This window comes from Leucopleurus acutus (assembly GCF_964270905.1).
Source record: "Leucopleurus acutus genome assembly, chromosome: 11".
In the NCBI taxonomy this organism is placed as follows: Eukaryota; Metazoa; Chordata; class Mammalia; order Artiodactyla; family Delphinidae; genus Leucopleurus; species Leucopleurus acutus.
Genome location: NC_139152.1, coordinates 21,115,704 through 21,135,632, shown reverse-complemented (window position 1 = coordinate 21,135,632; position 19,929 = coordinate 21,115,704). Strand labels below are relative to the sequence as shown.

The window sequence follows — 19,929 nt, the reverse complement described above, 5'->3', positions numbered from 1 at the left end:
TAAACAAAGAGATTGAGAGTAACATTAGCAAGATGGCAGATTAGGAAGCTTCAGGCCCTTGTTCCGTTATGGAAAAATTTGGAAAAACAAAAGCAAAGAACAGAAGACTGACTAAAATAACATTATAGGAACTCTGGAAAACAAAGAGATCACAATAGAGACAGTGCTTGGAGGCAAAACACTTAGTTCCTGACTTATAGTGGATAGACGTTTGGCCCCCAGGAAGGCAGGGCTTGGGCTGGCCAAGTGTCTGGTTTTTCAGAGAGCTAAAGGGTTGGACCCCAGGACTTTGTTCACAATTCAAGCATTAAACACACACACATTCACACACACATGGATTGCTTTGAAGTTACTAAGAAGAGCCTCAATGTGACTCATAAAATGCAGTTGTCATAAGCCTTTTCATGAGGTACTCCGTGACAATATTGTTTTATTTGTAAAATAAGTGTACTGTAGTTTAGGGATTTTGTTTAAATGCTTGCACACTATACTTTTACATTTATAAAAAAGGAAGAAAGGAAAATCTTTGTTCATATAGTAGGATTTACTTACAAAAATAATACTTGGAAAGTAAGTCTTTCTTCGCCCTCTTTTGTGCTAGTCCCTTCAGCATTCACACATACACATACACAGATACACACAAACATACACATGGGAGCTGTATTTATAGTTATTAATTTGTAAAGTGCATTTGAAGGCACACATTAACTCTAGAATCTTTATAAATACAGGAAAACTAGTTAAGCAGCAGGAGAAATTAAAGCAAAAAGTATAGTAAACTATTACATATTAAACAGAAATGATAATCATGTTTTTCATGTTAATGGAAAGGGGAAATATAATAAGTGATAAAAGTGGGATATAAATGGTTTATAGAGTCTCAATTTTGAGTGAAAAAAATGCATTAGGGCTTCCCTGGTGGTGCAGTGGTTGAGAGTCCGCCTGCCGATGCAGGGGACACGGGTTCGTGCCCCGGTCCGGGAAGACCCCACATGCCGCGGAGCGGCAGGGCCCGTGAGCCATGGCCGCTGAGCCTGCGCGTCTGGAGCCTGTGCTCCGCAACGGGAGAGGCCACAACAGTGAGAGGCCCGCGTACCGCAAAAAAAAAAAGAAAAAAAAACAATGCATTAAAAGGCCTGGAAGGAAAAAATATTGAATCATTATGTTGTACACCTGAAATTAATATAATATTGTAAATCACTATATTTCAATAAAAAATTTATTTAAAAAATTAATAAAATATAAAAAGCATGGCAGGAAATGGTAAAATTTTTAGTTGGTGGAATATAGTAATTTTTATTTTCTTCTTTCAGCATTTACACTTTTGCAAAATTATCTGAAGTAGGAGTTTATTGATTATTAAATAGAAAAGAGAAAAGCATGACTTGACACTAAAGTGTTTTATTTAGATTGTCAAAACTAGAAATATAAGATGTTCTTGCGCTTGTGTTAGATGCATAATATCTTTGAAAAGCAAAATCCTGAGTAATAATGATAATTAATGCTTCTTGTGCTCACAGTCTATCATTTTGTCTTTCTCACTTTATTTATTATACTAATTTTTGTACACAGAATTGAAGACACATGTGACAATCTCCCAAAGACACAGCGATCTGTAGTACATTTTTTTCCAACGTCAATGGATTCAGATACCACTACACTGCCATGTTCATGGTCATTATCCAATGAAATACCTCTCAGTTACTATCTGTCCAGCCCTCAAGTTAGTGGAGTAACTTTTTCAACAATTGGACCAAAGCCTCTTAAACCTGCTCTAGTGAGCCATTCCCAATCAGAAGACAGCTTGGGTAAGCAAAACATGTACCAAGTGTTTTAGACTACTTTTAAAGCATATAGTTCAATAGAGTCTTTATGTGCCTAGAAGCCAGAATGATGTTTTATTATTTGTCTCCAATAATGCTAACTTCTTAATGTCATATGCAGAATAACTTGACTCTGCCCATCCTTGATTCTAGCCCTGGAGTCATATTCAAGTCACGTAAACATATGTGGCCAAGTACATCATCTCTGTGATTAAAATATCTTGAGTTATCATAATAATTCATGGGTTGACCACTTAGATGCTCTAGAATTGCTAAATGATTAAAAATTCTAATGTATAGCATTAACTGCTCTTCCTCTGAATGCTACCAGAAAGATTAACAATGTCTTATGTATGTTATGCTTTAGGAGACTATGGCTTAAGTAACGAAAGACGGGTAGATAAGAGAAAGAAGAAACATAAAGTAGGTAATAAAATGGTGGAGAGAAAAGGGAAAAACAGTAAAGAATTTGGAGAAGAGGAAAATGAAAACAGCAGTAAAGTTTTGACAGTTGCCAACAATGCACTCAGCAGTGCCCACACTATGAGGTGTATGTTCCTCACCATGTTTAGGGAACTCTGAGGGTATGTTATCAAGGTTTACTGAAAAGACCACTGCCCTTGGAAACAGAGGACGTAGGTTCAAACCCCCTTTCTAGTCCCAATAACATGGGACATTAAGTAAGGTATTTAGCATCTCTGAGTCCCATTTTCCACACCTACAAAATGGGGATTAAAATATCAACTTCACAGGGCTATCCTAAGAATTAAATGAGATATTTATGAAATCACCTAGCACATAGTAAGTGTGCTCAATAAAATTAGTTGTGAATCTGAATGTATCTGTAAGTACCTTCTCATAGAATAGGCTAGATTTGGGGTCTGTATTACGAGTCAACTAACAAGTTTCAAAATTGTTAACACGAATACACCCATGACTACCTGATGTCTTCATTTTCCTCTACCATTCTGTGGACATTTACAGCCTTGCTCCTTCCTATCTACATTTCATTTTGTTCCTGGTATTTTCCTAAGCCTTTGACACAGTGTTATATAGGATTTTGATCTACTGCCATTATTGTCATATTCCCTGTGCTTCATCGTTTGTATGCCTAAGATACATTTTTTGAAGAAGCCTCCTGAATTCACAATGACCTTTAGCAATGACCAAAATCTATATGCTTAAAAGTGAAAATACACATTTTATATCTAAGGAGGTAATATTTCTCATCCTTTGGCACTGTATCATCATGGTATATGTTCTATATTTGAGTTGAACTGTGAAAGCTCCTAGTATTGAGGGGGAGGGTAACAAATATACTGGTTTCGCCTGGCAAGATGAGAGTTGTGCTGGGATGAAGTCTTCTTCAGTTACTGTAGGTTCTGACTCTGTAGATACATGGCTGAGTCCACCAAGACTTGTTGCATTTGGTTCATTTCATTTCTAGATGAGATAATAACTGGAACTAAAATCAATGTGTCTTCTTTCCTTTTAGAATACAAAGATTTTCATCCCTCAGGATGAGCTATTAAGGATGCTATATATTCTCTTCCCCCAAAGGAATTTAAAGATTAAGGAAATACTCACTTGAATGGGAATGAACTAACTTAATTCCAAATATTTCTTCTAAACAAAATACTCTGAGGAATCCTCTTTAGGAACTATGTTTTTTTTTTCCACCTTTCACATTGCTTTGGCTTTGTTAAAGACACAAGAAGATAAAGCACACTCTAGATTGTCTTAATCCTTTGATGATTTTGGATTCAGGGTCACATTGACCAAAGTCCCTGTGCTACAATAATAGCTATCATTTATTGAGTACCTGCTAAATGCCAGGTACTGTGCTAGACACTTACCTATATTATCTTCAATCCTCACATGGCCTCACACAAAGGAGTATTATCCTTATTTTATTTTGAGGAAAACTGAGAATTGGAAGGTTTAAATCATTTGGCTTAGTAAGTGACAGAGCTGGGGTACAGATGTGTCTAAATCCAAGACACATTGCTCTATCTATTTCATCATGATGCCTGTCTGTACTGTTACTCTCTCTTTGCAGATACATAATTAGATTTATCCAGCATGATTCTTTCTATGCAAAATCTTGAAACTTATTTTGTATTTGAATCTTACTACTGAGAATTTTAAAAGAGTAAGACGTTACAAGAATCTGATTAAGCATTACTTTATCTTTTTAATAAAGTGTTTTAGTTAATTAGAGGAAATTTAAGTCTTTACCTGGCAAAATACAAACCATTGGTAGGAAAGGACTCATTTGAGACTTTAATTTATGAGTAGCAATTTGGGGAGAAAAGCTAATACAAAATAGAATAAAGTTGTACTTACATATAGTGTACCAAATTTGAGAAACTCAAATGTTTTACCTACTCAAAAACTTATGATGCTTGTAGTCCAACTTAATCAGTTAAATTGTAATTATGCTGATGATACAATTGATAGTTTAAGATAACTGCAGTAATCTCTAGGAATTGAGTGTCACTAAAAATAATCACTGGTTATTTTATAGACTGGTTTAAAGCTTCGAACTATCCTCACTTAGTTTGACTGTGACAGTAAAAAGTATAAAGAATATCATTTTGTAGAAGCAAAGAATAAAGATAGTAGCTTTGGTTTCTTTTAATCTTTTATTTACTTCTCTCTCTATTGTTTCCTTCTTTGGTTTCTTTGAAAGGACTCAACAACTTCAAAATTCCAAAGAAACACACTATGCCGGTGCTTGCTTCTCAGCTAGCTGTGGTTGGGGAAGGGGAAGATTATTTCCTATCTTTGTTTGGTGATTCAAAGAAACTTGTCATGCACTCATTCCCCACCAAGAAAACTTGGAAGCACTTTTCTATGATTCTTGAAGAAGTGGGCCAATCTAGATCCAGGTAAATACTCTATTTGAATTATTTAATATCTTCTATTGGGGTAGGAGTAATAAATTAGTAGGAAATAAAGTTCTAAACTGTTGTTAGATCCATGATCTCATCTAAGACCCTAAGCAATCCATTAAAATATAACTGTTTCATATTCTGGGCAGTTAAAAGGAATCAATATAACTTTCTAGGGAACCAAACAAGGAAAGTTAATTCTTCAAAGATGCCAGAGAAAACAGCACTACATAAGGCTTACCAATAAAGTTAACTCAATTATTCAAGAAAATTTTCATTATTGGCAAATCAATCAGATGGATTTAGAATTCTTCCCTATCTGTCTTGAGTTCAAGACAGAAGGAAAAAGATGGATTTATAACTTACTGATCCATTTTTATGGTTATTAGTATCTGTAGAAAAAAAGAATTGATCAGGAAGAAAGTTGATATTAGAACTAAAATAAAAGCTGACGCATCTATGCATTTACTTAACCCTGTTTTTCTTGTTGCACAAACAACAGATTAAATTGTGAATTTTTAGTAATAAACACACATTTAAAAAAAATTTTATTGAAGTATAGTTGATTTGCAATGTCGTGTTAATTTCAGGTATACGGCAAAGTGACTCAGTTATACATATATATACATTCTTTTCCATATTCTTTCCATTATGATTTATCACAGGATTCTGAATATAGTTCCCTGTGCTATACAGTACAACCTTGTTGTTTATCCATCTTATGTATACTAGTTTGCATCTGCAAATCCCAAACTCCGAATCCTTCCCTCCCCCACCCCTCCTCCCCCTTGGCAACCAAAAGTCTGTTCTCTATGTCTGTGAGTTTGTTTATGTTTCATAGATATATTCATTTGTGTCATACTTTAGATTCCACATATAAGTGATACCATATGGTATTTGTCTTTCTCTTTCTGACTTACTTCACTTAGTATGATCATCTCTCAGTCCATCCATGTTGCTGCGTATGGCATTATTTCATTCTTTTTTTATGGCTGATGTATAGATAGATAGATAGATAGATACCCCACGTCTTCTATATCCATTCATCTGTCATTGGACATTTAGGTTGTCTCCATGGCTTGGCTATTGTAAATAGTGCTGCTATGAACATTGGGGTGCATGTTTCTCTTTGAATTATAATTTTGTCTGGATATATGCCCAGGAGTGGGGTTGCTGGATCATATGGCAACTCTATTTTTAGTTTTTTGAGGTATCTCCATACTGTTTTCCATAATGGCTGCACCAATTTACATTCCCACCAACAGTGTGTGAGGGTTCCCTTGTCTTCACACCCTCTCCAACATTGATTATTTGTAGACTTTTTAGTTATGGCCATTCTGACCAGTGTGAAGTGGTACCTCACTGCAGTTTTGATTTGCATTTCTCTAATAATTAGTGATGATGAGCATCTTTTCGTGTGCCTTTTGGCATCTATATGTCTTCTTTGGAGAAATGTATACTTACGTCTTCTGCCCATTAGTGATAAGCATATGTTGATAGAGGGTGTTTGAGGACTAAAAGAAGTTGTTAGCCAAAGTTAAGGGTCAAACATAAAGGAAAACTTTTCCCCCTTATGTCAGATTTCCTAAAATCAACCACCTTTGCCACTTAATTGTAGTGAATACCCAAGTGTTCTCTGAACCATCTAAAAGCACTTCATCAAATTATTCATACAGTACTTACCATGTTAAAAATGATGACTTATTTTCAGCAAAACTTCAAAAAAAACTTATGAATATGGTTTTAAGAAACTTTACTCAAACAGATCATGAAGACCTTCAGGTAAGGATCAAGAGAGAAGCAAGTAAAGTAATAAGGCATTCAGAGGATAGCTTTCTTCCCAGGAGAGATGGTCTGGGAAGACTTTGTGAAGGAGTTATCATGGAAAACATCTTGGAAAGATAAGTACATTTTGGATATGCAAATTTGGAGTCTCTGAGAATATTCTAGACCATTGGTTTTCAACTCTACCCACAAAATTGAATCACCTGGGGAGCTTTTAATGTCCTGACTCTACACCAGACTCTTTGAATCAAAATTTCTAGTGGAATTGGGCATCGTTTTTTGTTTTTTTGGTTTTTGTTTTAAATGCCATGGTAATTCTAATGCACAGCCAGGGCTGAACAAAGGAGCAGCATAAACAAAATGAGGGAGGCAGAAAAGCTAAGATCAGATATGAGTATAAGCATGGATGTACTGAGCAGTGCATGAAGAGGTATAACAGGGTTGTAGGCATCAGGGTTGGAGACAGATCACAGTGAGCATTGAATACCAGACAATGTAGACTTCACTATGGGCAATGGGAAGCAATGGGAAAGTTTCCAACAAAGGAGTGACAGGATTCTGATTCAGAATATTTGATCTGTGGCAATGAATATATGAATGAATGCTGGATTTTGTCAAATGATTTTTATACATCTGTTGAGATGATCATATGATTTTTTATTTCTTAAACGTTAAAGTAGTCCCGCACCCTTAGAATAAACCTCCCTTGGTCAGAATGTTTATCTTTTTCATATATTGTTGAATTCAATTGGCTAAAATTTTGTTTCAAATTTCTGCATCTATGTTTGTGAAGAATACTGGCCTGTAGTTTTCTTTACCTGTTAATGTCTTTGTCTGCCCTGGTATCAGGGTAATACTCAACTCATTAAATGAGTTGGGATATATTCCCTCCTCCTTTACTTTCTAGAAGAGTTTGTGTAGAAGTAATATTATTTTTTCCTTAAATATTTTATAGAATTCATCAGTGAAGCCATCTGGGCCTGGAGTTATTTTGTGAGAAGGTTTTTACCTACAGATTTTACTTCTTTAAAATAGATGTCAAGATAGTCCAGTTACCTATTTCTTCTTGAGTGAACTTGAGTAGTTTGTGTCTTTCAAGGAATTTGTCCATTTCATCTAAGTTGTCAGATTTATTGTTGTAAAATTATACATAATATTCCCTTATTATCCTTTTAGTATCTATAGAATCTGTAGTGATGTCACATTTTTTATTGCTGATAATGGCCGTATGTGTCTTCTCTCTTTTTCCTGATAAATCTTGCTCAAGAGTTATCAATTTTGTTGAGCTTCAAAGAATCAGTGTTTCATTTAATTGATTTTCTCTAATTTTTTTTGCTTTGTTTTCTATTCATAGATTTCCATTCTGATCTGTATTCCCTTTCTTCTGCCTACTTCAGGTTTCATTTTTTTTTTCTAGTTTCTCAAGGTGGAAGTTGAGATCATTGATTTGAAAACATTTTCTCTTCTAATACAAGCATTTAGCACTGTAAAATTTCCCCTAACTACAGCTTTTAGTGGAATCCCACAAATTTTGATGTGTTTTATTTTCATTTTCATTCACTTCAAAGTACCTTTTTTTAAAAATTTAAGTAGAGTTGATTTACAATATTTTGTTAGGTTCAGGTGTGTAGCATAGTGATTCATTTTTTATTATATTCCATTATAGATTATTACAAGATAGTGAATTCCTTGTGTTATACAGTAAATTTTTGTTGCTTATGTATTTTAGGTGTAGTAGTCTGTATCTGTTAATCCCATACTCCTAATTTGTCCCTCCCCTGCCCTCCCTCTCCCCTTGATAACCATAAGTTTGTTTTCTATATCTGTGAGTCTCTTTCTGTTTTGTATATAGATTCATTTGTATTATTTTTTAGATCCCACATGTGATATATTATTTGTCTTTCTCTGACTTACTTCACTAAGTATAAAATTCTCTTGGTCCATCCATGTTGCTGCCAATGGCAATATTTCATTCATTTTTATGCCTGAGTAATATTCCATTGTGTGTGTGTATATATATATATATATACCACATCTTCATTATCCACTCCTCTGTTGATGGACACTTGGGTTGTTTCCATCCCTTGGCTATTGTAAATAGTACTACTATGAACATTGGGGTGCATGTATCTTTTCAAATTTGAGTTTCCACATTTTCCAGATATATGCCCAGGAGTGGGATTGCTGGATCATATGGTAGCTCTATTTTTAGTTTTGAAGGAACCTCTGTACTGTCTTCCATAGTGGCTGCACCAATTTACATTCCCACCAACAGCAGGAGGGTTTTATTTTCTCCACACCCTCTCCATCATTTATTATTTGTATACTTTTTAATGATAGCCATTCTGACAGGTGTGAGGTGATTCCCCATTGTGGTTTTGATTTGCATTTCTCTAATAATTAGCGATGTTGAGCATCTTTTCATGTGTCTTCTTTGGAAAAATGTCTGTTTAGGTCTTCGCCCATTTTTGGATGTAGTTTTTTGTTTCTTCACTATTGAGTTGTATGAGCTGCTTATACATTTTGGATATTAACCCCCTGTTGGTTGCATCATTTGCAATTGTTTTCCCCCATTCCATAGGTTGTCTTTTCGTTTTGTTGATGGTTTCCTTTGCTGTGTAAAAGCTTTTAAGTTTGGTTATGTCCCATTTGTTTACTTTTGCTTTTATTTCTTTTGCCTTGGGCGACTGATCTAAGAAAATATTGCTACAACCTATGTTAAATTATGTTCTGCCTATGTTCTCTTCTAGGAGTTATATGGTGTCATGTCTTACATTTAGGTCTTTAAACAATTTTGACTTTACTTTTCATATGGTGTGAGGAAATGTTCTAAGTTCATTGATTTACATCCAGCTTTAGCTGTCCAGCTTTCCCAACACCACTTGTTGAAGAGACGGTCATTTCTCCATTGTATATTCTTATTTCCTTTGTCGTACATTAATTGATAATAGGTGTGTGGGTTTATTTCTGGGCTCTCTATCTTGTTGCATTGATCCATAAGTCTGTTTTTGTGCCAATACCACAGTTTTGATTACTGCAGGTTTGTAGTACAGTCCGAAGTGTGGAAGAGTTACACTTCCAGCTTTTGTTCTTTTTCCTCAGTATTGCTTTGGCAATTCTGGGTTTTTGTGATTCCATATAAATTTTAGGATATTTGCTCTGGTTCTGAAAAAAATGTCACGGTATTTTGATAGCGATTGCATTAAATCTGTAAATTGCTTTGGGTACTATGGCCTTTTAACAATATTAATTCTTCCAATCCAAAAACATGATATATCTTTCCATTTCTTTGAATCATCTGCACTTTCCTTTGTCACTGTGTTATATTTTTCAGCATATAGGTCTTTTACCGCCTTGGTTAAGTTTATTCCTAAGTATTTTATTCTTTTTGATGAGATTTGAAATAAGATTTTTAAATTTCTCTTTTTGTTACTTTATTATTAGTGTATAAAAATGCAAGAAATTTCTGTATATTAATCTTGTATCCTGCTACCTTGCTGAATTCATTTATTAGTTCTAATAGTTTTTGTGTGGAGACTCCATATAGAGTATAATGTCATCTGCAATACTGACAGTTTTACCTTCTTCCCTTTCAATTTTTCTTGTCTGATTGCTGTGGTGTTGAACGTCACTTGAAGAGGTGTTTTTATGTGGGAACATCCCTGTGTAGACTTTGTGTGTCCAGCGTTTTTGGTGTGAGGACTGCTTTTGATATGGACATTTGCCATGTCTTTCCTAAAGGTGTGCTGGCCATTATCCCCTTGATAGGGGTGTGGTTGGTGTTGTAGTGTGTAGAGCCTGTGCAGGTTGTGAGGCTGGACTTACTCTCTGCTCCATGGCTGTTGCTGCCCTGTCAGGAGCAGGGTCTACTTCCCAGTTGTTGGAGCAGAAGCCCTGAGGATCAGGTTCAATCAGACTCTGTTGCCCTTGAGTGCACGCCCTGCCCCAAAGGAGGTGATTGCTGAAGCAATGAGGTCTGTGCAGTCACAGAGGACCTATGCACCACTTGTGTAGGTGTCCACGGTTCTGATCAGAAGCAGCACCAAGGTCACTTGCCTTTCTTTGTTGTGTTTGTCCTAAATCTAGTGCAAAGTTGTGATGTGAAGTAGGCTGGGGCTGGGGGTTGAGGTATTGTGGCTGCAGGAATTGAGGTGGTTCAGCTGCTGCCTGAGATCTGGGCTGCCTCTGTGGCAGTCTTCTTCCAGGACCCAGATCTAGTGCTAAGCTGCAGTATGGAGTGGGCAGAGCCCAGGGCACTCTCACTGGGAGAGCTGCTGTGTACTCCTGAGTGTGCTGACAGTGGCCACCACTGCTCCACCCAGAACACACTCCAGGCTCTCCTTGCTATCTCTGCATAGCTAGATTGAGTCCTCTCCCAGGGATAGTCTTCCCAAGATTCAGCACTTAGCTGTGGCATCAAAATAGTTTCTAGTTTCCATTTTTATTTCTTCTTTGATCCTTGAGTAATAAGAAGTCTATTATTTAGCTCCCAAATATTTTACAGACTTTTCCAGTTCTGATGATTTTCCAGATATCTTTTGTTACTGATTTCTAATTCAGTTTCATAGTGGTCAAGGAACATAATTTATATGACTTGAGTCCTTTTAAATGTATTGAGACTTGCTTTATAGCAGATACTGTCTATCCTGGTAAATGTTTTGGTAAATATATTTATTGTTGAGTGGAGTGTTTTGTAAATATTGATCAGGTCAAATTGATTGATGGTGTTAAGTCTATTGTCTTTTTTGTTGATTTTATGTCCATCAATTATTGAAAAAGGGGTGTTAAAATTTCCAACTATAATTGTGGATTCATTGATTTCTTCTTGCAGTTCTATCAGTTTTAGTTTCATGTATTTTGAAGCCCTGTTTTTATGTGTATAAACATTTAGGATTGTTATATCTTCTTCCAATATAGAATTGATGTCTATATCATTATGAAATAAACTTCTTTATCCATGGCATTATTCTTTGCTCAGAAATCTACTATGTCTAATATCAATATAGGCATTCCAGCTTTCTTTTACTGGTGTTAGCATGGTATATCTTTTTTTATCCTTTTACTTTTAGCCTATTTGTGTCTTTATATTTAATATTATGTTTTGTATCGACAGGTAGCATGCAGTAGGCTTGCTCTTTCATCTTCTGACAATCTCTGTCTTTTAATTTGGGCATTTAAACAATTTAAAGTAATTTTTAATATGGTTGATTAATTCTATTATCTTGTTGTTCATTTTCTATTTGTCCCAACTGTTCTGTTCTCTTTTTCTTCTTTTTCTGTCTTCTTTGAAATTAATCATTATTTATATTCCATTTTATCTCCATTGTTGGCTGATTAACTATAACTCTTTTATTTTAGGGGTTCCTTCCAGGTTTATAGGATACATCTTGAGCCTATTACAGACTACCCTCATCTTATATTTTACCACTTCACAAATAGTATAAGAGCCTTAGAATACTATAATTTCATTTCTCTTTTCCCAGCCATTGTGCTTCTGCTGTCATGTATTTTACTTCTACATATGGTGTAAATCCCATACTCCATAGTTATTTTGGCTTAAATAATCAATTTTTAAAAGAAATTTAAATGATAAGAAAAATATTATATATTTACCCTTATGTATTTTCACTGCTTTGCTTTTTAGTTCTTTTTGTTTGTTTGTTTTGTTTATTTTTTTGATCTATAAATTATATTTCCATCCATTTTAATTATGCTAGTACCTGAAAAGAACTTCCTTTAACGTTTTTTGTAGTATGGATCTGCTTATAACCATTTCTTCTTTCACTTTTTTTAGACAGTTTTATTGAGATATCATTGACATAATTGCATATATTTAAGACGTACAACTTCATTTTTTTGTCTTTTGGGGGTTTTTATTGAGATATAATTGACAAATAACATTGTGTAACTTACATAATGATGATTTGATACTCATATGTATTGTGAAATGATTACCATAATAAAATTAGTTAACACATCCTTCACATAATTACCTTACATAATGATGATTTGATACTCATATGTATTGTGAAATGATTATCATAATAAAATTAGTTAACACATCCTTCACATAATTACCTTTTTTTTTTTCTGGTGAGAACATTTAAGATCCACTGTTTCAAGTATATAATACCGTATTTTTAACTATAGTCACCATGCTGTTCATAAGATTCCCAGAAATTATTCATCTTATAACTAGAAGTTTTTATCCTTTGACCAATATTTCCCCCATTTCCCCTACCTTCTATCCTCTGGCAAACACTGTTCTAATTTCTGTTTATATGAATTCAGCTTTTTAAAATTCCACATATAAGTGAGATCATAGAGTATTTGTCTTTCTCTGTCTGATTTATTTCACTTAGCATAATGTGCTCAACATCCATCCATGTTGTCACAAATGGCAGGTCGTCCTTCATTTTATGGCTGAATAATACTCCATTACATATATATATGTGTGTGTGTGTGTGTGTATGTGTATATATATATACATATATATATATATATGTATATATATATGTATATATATATACAGCTGACTCTTGAACAACACAGGTATGAACTGCTTGGGTTCACTTATAGGTGGATTTTTTTCAATTAATACTCCAGTACTACATGATCTGTGTTTGGCTGAATCTGTGGATGTGGAATCATGGATATGGAGGGCGGACTATAAAGTTATATGCTGATTTTCCACTGTGTGTGTGGTCGGCACCCCTAACCCCTGCACTGTTCAATAATCAACTGTATTTATAAAATAAATACCACATTCACTTTATCCATTCATCTGTCAATGGACACTTTGTTTCTGTATCTTGGCTATTGTGAATAATGCTGCAATGAACATGGTGGTGCAGATAACTCAACAAATGGTAATTTTATTTCCTTCAAATACCCGGAAGTGGGATTGCTGGATCATATGGTAGTTCTATTTTTAATTTTTTGAAGAGCCTCCACACTGTTTTCCATAGCACTGCATCAATTTACATTCCCACCAACAGTGCACAGGGTTCCCTTTTCTCTACATCTGCGCCAATACTTATTGTTGTCTCTTTGATAACAGCTATTCTTACAGGTGTGAGGTGATATCTCATTGTGGTTTTGATTGTGTTTCCCTGTGATTAGTAATGTTAAGCCCCTTTTTATGTACCTGTTGGCCATTCACATATCTTCTTTGGGAAAATGTCTATTCAGGTCCTTTCCCATTTTTTATTTGCATTATTTGATATTTTGCTATTGAGTTGTGTGAGTTCCTTATATATTTTAGATATTAACCCCTTATCAAATATATGATTTGCAAATATTTTTTCCCATTTTGTAGGTTGCCTTTTCATTTTGTTGATTGTTTCCTTTGCTGTGCAGGAGCTTTTTAAATTGAGGTAATCCCATTTTTCTATATTTGCTTTTCTCACCTGTGCTTTTGGTGTGTTAGCTAAGAAATTACTGTCAAGATGAATGTCAAGAAGGTTTTCCCCCATATTTTCTTATAGGAGTTTTATGGTTTTGAGCCTTACCTTTAAGTCTTTAACCCACTTTGAGTTGATTTTGTGTATGGTGTGTGATAGAGGTCCAATTTCATTTTTTGCATGTGGATATCCACTTTTCCAGCATTTATTAAAGAGACTATCCTTTCCCCATCTTGGCACTCCTGTTGAAGAGCAGTAGACCATAAATGTGTGGGTTTGTTTCTGGGTTCTCTATTCTGTTCCATTGGTCTATATGTCTTTTTTAATGCTGGTACCACACTGTTTTAGTTACTTTAGCTTTATAATATAATTTGAAGTCAGGAAGTGTCATACTTCCAGCTTTGTTCTTGCTCAAGAATGCTTTGGCTATTTGGGGTCTTTCGTAGTTTCACATAAATTTTAGGATTTTTTTTTTTTACAGCTTCTGTTTAAAAATGCCATTGAGATTTTGATGGGGATTGCATTGAATCTCTAAATCACTTTGACTGGTATGAACATTTTGACAACATTACTTCTTCCAATCCATGAACATGGAATGTCTTTCCATTTATTTGTGTCTTTTTAAATTTCCTTCACCAGTGTTTTATAGTTTTCAGTGTATAAATCTTTCATTTTTTTGGTTAAGTTATTACCTAAGTATTTTGTTCTTTTGTTGCTAATGTAAATGGGATCGTTTTCTTAATTTCCCTTTTGGTTAGTTCATTGTTAGTGTACAGAAATGCCACTGATTTTTGTGTGTTGATTTTCGCATCCAACAATTTACTGAATTTGTTTTGTGGTGTTCTTAGGGTTTTTTACCTATATGATCATGTCATCTGCAAACAGAGATAATTCACTTATTCCCTTCTAATTTGGCACCTTCTATTTCTTTTTCTTTCCTGATTGCTCTGGGTAGGACTTCCAGTACTAAGATGAATAGCAGTGGTGAGAATAGGCATCCTTGCCTTGTTGTGGATCTTAGAGGAAGTTTTTCCTCATTGATTGTGTTAGCTGTGGGCTTTTCATATATGTCCTTTATTGTGCTGAGGTATGTTCCTTCTTTACCTATTTTTTGAGAGTTTTTATAGTGAAAAGATGTTGAATTTTGTCAAATGCTTTTTCTGAATCTGATTAAAAAGTGTGACCATGTGGTCTTTGTCTTTCCTTGTGTTAATGGCAACTATAAACACAGGTGCCAATTTTCATAGATAATGTTAGGTAGATGCATATTGGAAGAACTGAAATGCTAAAGATAAGTTTAATAAACTTTAGAGTAGCAAAAATCTAAAGTAAGATAAGTAAAGTAGCATGGAGCTATCAAGTAGACTCCATCAACTAGAGAAATCAGAGCTTAAATAACGAAAAATTGTCATTTTTAAAGAAGTGATATAGCCATTTGTCTTTTCAATCTCTATAAATCAAGACCATGCAAAGGCTACTGACAGAATGATTGGTACATCACTCTATGCTCTCAGCCAGTCACAACTTAGAGGTTTCAAGTCATTTTCCTACTAAGGAAAAATGGGAAGGCTTACAGGGAAGAAAAAAAAGATAACTACAGAAGGTTGTGTGATAGCAGATTAACAGCCCTGGCTCAGTGAATTTCCATGTATTATGTGAAGTATTTTCCTGTAACTTTTGGCCTTATATCAAAAGGAAGGCAAATGAAGTGGCTAGCCCTGATATGAACAATGATATTTTTTCTTTCAGACAAGCTAATTTATTCTACTTATATGCATAAAATAAAAAATTTAACATGAATGAATAAACGTTTCACTTGAATAATGAAATGTTTTTGAAAAGCAACTGTACATATCCAATTACATATATGATAACAAAGAGATAACTGAGCTATTCTAGAGTCTTATCTGGTTAAAAGAAAAACTCAAACTACTGCTCATCTTCCCAGGCAGAAAAAGCAAGTCTCAAAAACAAAAAGGAATTCTGTCATAAAATAAAAACATCCCACAGAGAATTCAGTTAACACTAGAATGAGGAGGACATAGAGAAATTCTGGGGCTATTATATAAGAGTAAAAATGTTATATCTACAATTTAGTAAAAACCATAACAGTAATGTAAAAGAAAGGAACAGGTATATACATTGCTCAAAAGTGAACCTCTCTACAAAACAGGCAACCTCATACAATGTAGTATGGGTATAAAGTGAGACCACTGAAGGCAGTTTGGTAGTGTAGATCAAGGTTTCATAGATTGGGACTTACCTGGTGGCACAGTGGTTAAGACTCCACACTCCCAATGCAGGGGGCCCCAGTTCGATCCCTGGCCAGAGAACTAGATCCCACACGCATGCTGCAACTAAGAGTTCTCATGCCACAACTAAGGAGCCATGTGCCATAACTAAGGAGCCAGTGAGCTGCAACTAAGGAGCCCATGAACCACAAGTAAGGAGCCCGCTTGCCACAACTAAGATCCGGCACAACCAAATAAATAAATAAATACATAAAGATTTCATAGATTTTACATCTTATATTCTCACAAGTCCTCTTCTAGGAGAGGAAACTCAGAGTGATAACCTGACATTTGGAGCCAGTTTTCTCCTCAAAACAGTTGTCAATTTGAAAGTAGCAGGCTGAGAAGTTATTCAGAGATTTTGGCAGTCTCACGGGACTGGGTGAATAAAAATTGGCTTGATTCAGGGCCTGTCAAGAAGGAGGGTCATTGATAAACACCCCAGGCTTTCAGTTGTAACTTCAAAGGTACACACAGTATTAAGGCTATCTTCAAAATAAACCAGCCTAATTGGGGCCAAAGCGTAGTGTCAAATTATTTCACACCCTGATTGGATTAAAGTGGTTTCCGCCCAATGTAGATGGCTGCCAGAAGTTAAAGTAAATCCTCTCTGGATCAAGAAAAAATTATACATAGCTTTAAATTACCTCTGCAATGTTTAATCCATCATACTAGGCACTAAGTCAAAAATAACAAGGCATACAAACAATAAAAGTTGACCCAAAACTAAGATTAAAAATGGACAATAAAAACAGGCCTAGGTGATCCAGATATTATGGTTATCTGACAGGGATTTTTAAATAACCTTGACTAAAATAGTCAAGGAATTAAATGACAAGAAAATTTTTTAGCATAGAACTGGAAACTAAAAATAAAAGAATCAGTAGGAAATTCTAGAAAAAAAAATCCAATAACAGAAATTAGTATTTCAAAAGTAGATGAGTTTAACAATATATTTGATGCAACAGAAGAGAGAATTATTGAACCGGAACATTCTCAGAAGAAAACATCCAGGCTGAATTATAGAGAGCAAAGAGATTAGAAAAAACAAGCATAAGGAAAAATTAGGGCAAGATTTTTAAAAATCTAAATGCTTGTAATTGAAGTCACTAAGGAGAGTAGAGAAGGACTGAGGTAGAACAGCATTGGTGGAAATACTGGCAGAGAATTTTCCCAAAAATGAAATACATCAAGCCACAGGTACAAACAACACTACCAACTCCCAGCAAGAGAAAACATAGGGGAAAAAAAAAACCAAACAAAACCTTAGGTATGATGTAGAAAAACTTCTAAAACAGAAGTAAGGAAAATCTTAGTCAGCCAGAGAAAAAGGACACTTACCTTCAAAGGAACAACAAAAAGATTGGTAGCTGGTTTATCAACAGAAAACTAGAAAACAGAAAACTCTGGAATAAATCTCTGGTGAGGGCATTGAGACCAAAACTGCAGGCAATATTTTTAGCACTGTGATTCTACAATTCATAAGAAGCGTATGTTAGTTTTCTCTTGCTGTCATTGGAAGTTATTACCAACATAGCAACTTAACATGGATAATACCCACTTATTACCACACAGTTCTTTCAAAAATTTCTGTATATACTTAAATACTATACTATAAATCCATCATAAAAATGTAAAACAACCCTATAGAAATGGACTAAATTATATGAAAGACAATTTTCAAAAGAAAACTGAGTAGCCAATAAGTAGCTTACTCAACTGCACTATAAACAGGGAAAATCAAGTTAAAATAACAATGAGATATTTTATACCCAAGATATTAAGTATTAAGAAGTCTGAAAATTTCAAGTGTTGTGGAACAAGAAGAAGGAATAGTGCATGCATAGGCAATGGGTGAAGCATGCAATGACATGAATTATCACAAGTCTTGTGAGAAATTCTTGTGGTTTTGCAATTTAAGCAAAGCTAGGAAGTAGGGAAAAAAAGAAATTAAAGAGGCTGATAGATTACGTAGGGCCTTGTTTCCATGCTGTGACATTGGTGTTTTCTCTAGAAAGAAATGGTCAGACTTTGAAGGATTTATCCTTGTACAAAGATTGCTCTGGAAGCAAAATGTTGAATGGTTAGGAGGGAGCAAGACTGGAGAAACCAGTTAAGACACTGTGACACAGAGGTGATGAGAGCCTAATGAAGACAGCAGCAATAGGGATGGAGAGAAGGCACTATATACAGAAGATACTAAAGAGTAATATTAATAGAACATCATCACAGATAAGGCAAAAAGGATAAGAGAGCAGGAAAGTAATAGAAGTTTCAGGCATGGCCAACAGGATAAATGATGATGAAATTTCCTGGAATAGGTTTTCTACTTTTCTAAAATGATGAATTCATCTTGGGGCATGTTGATTTAGAGGTATCTTTGGGGTCTTTCTTTCTACGGGGTCTATGGGTCTGAAGCTCAGCAGGAAAAGGATTTAGATTTAGCAGTCATCAGTGTATTAATGGTTGCTGAAAACCCTGTTTGCGGGTGATATCACGTGTATAGAGTGTGATGGGAATAAAAGAGGGTTAAGGGCAGAATCCCAGGGATTCACGTCTGAGAAATGGATGAAGGAAGAGAAATCTGAAAAAGAGACTATAAAGGAGCAACCAGACTGGTAGTGGACTTGGGGAAACAAGGAGAGAAGGACCTGTCTGGCAGAGGTTAGGTATCACAGAGACATTAAGACAAAGACTGAGTGGTGGGAATGTAAATTGAACCACTATGGAAAACAGTATGGAAGTCCCTCAAAAAATTAAAAACAGAACTATCATATAATCCAGCAATTCCACTTTTGTGTATTTATCTGAAGAAAGCAAAACCTCTAATTCAAAAAGATATATGCACCACCATATTCATTGCAGCATTATTTACAATAGCCAAGATATGGAAACGACCTAAGTGTCCATCAATGGATGACTGGTAAATAAAATGTGGTATAAATATAAAATGCAATATTATTCAGCCATAAAAAAAGAATTAAATCTTGCCATTTGCAACAACATGGATGGACCTCGAAGGCATTGTGCTAAGTAAAATAAGTCAGAGAAAGACAAATACCATATGATCTCACTTATCAATGAAAGCTAAAAAAAAAAAAAAAAGAACTCATCGATACAGAGAACAGATTGGTTGCCAGAAGCAAGAGGTGGGGAGTGGGCAAAATGGGAGAAGGGGGTCAAAAAGTACAGATTTCCATTTTTAAAATAAGTAAGTCATTGGGATGTAATGTACAGAATGGAGACCACAGTTACTAATACTGTATTGTATTGAAAGTTGCTAGGAGAGTAGATCTTAACAGTTTTCCTCACAAGAAAAAATAATTGTAACTATATATGGTGATCAATGTTGTTAACTAGATTTATTGTGGTGGTCATTTTGCCTTATATACAAATACTGAATCATTATGTTGTACACCCCAAACTAATATAATGTTATATGTCAATTATACCTCTATTTTAAAAAAGACTGAAAAGTTACCACTCAATTTACTAATTGATGACCAATTTAAGAGGGCCTTAATCATCTTGGTCTAAGGCAGAAATATATGGTCGTGGGTTGAGGGAGTGAATAAGAGATGAAGAACTCATGCCGTAGTCTTTCCAAAAGCTCGGTTGTGATGTCAGTAGGAAGTAGAAGCCAGAGGAGGATTGTGTTTTTCTTTTTTAAGGTTATAGCACTTGGAAGATATGTACATATTTGGGGGAAAGAGGCAGTCTAGAGGGAGAGGTT

At 35.0% G+C, this 19,929-nt stretch overlaps 1 protein-coding gene across 1 annotated transcript in view; it reads left to right on the top strand.

Moving 5' to 3' along the window:
- Positions 1-1,578: 1,578 nt before the first annotated feature.
- LMNTD1 (lamin tail domain containing 1) overlaps positions 1,579-19,929 on the top strand; it is a gene marked incomplete at its 3' end in the record, with an annotated part of 77,351 nt that continues 59,000 nt past the window's right edge. The window contains exons 1-2 of the mRNA XM_082849526.1: positions 1,579-1,808; positions 4,516-4,714. Of these exons, the coding sequence (XP_082705652.1) occupies positions 1,640-1,808; positions 4,516-4,714 (368 nt within the window). The 5' untranslated portion in view covers positions 1,579-1,639. The remainder of the gene's footprint in view (positions 1,809-4,515; positions 4,715-19,929) is intronic.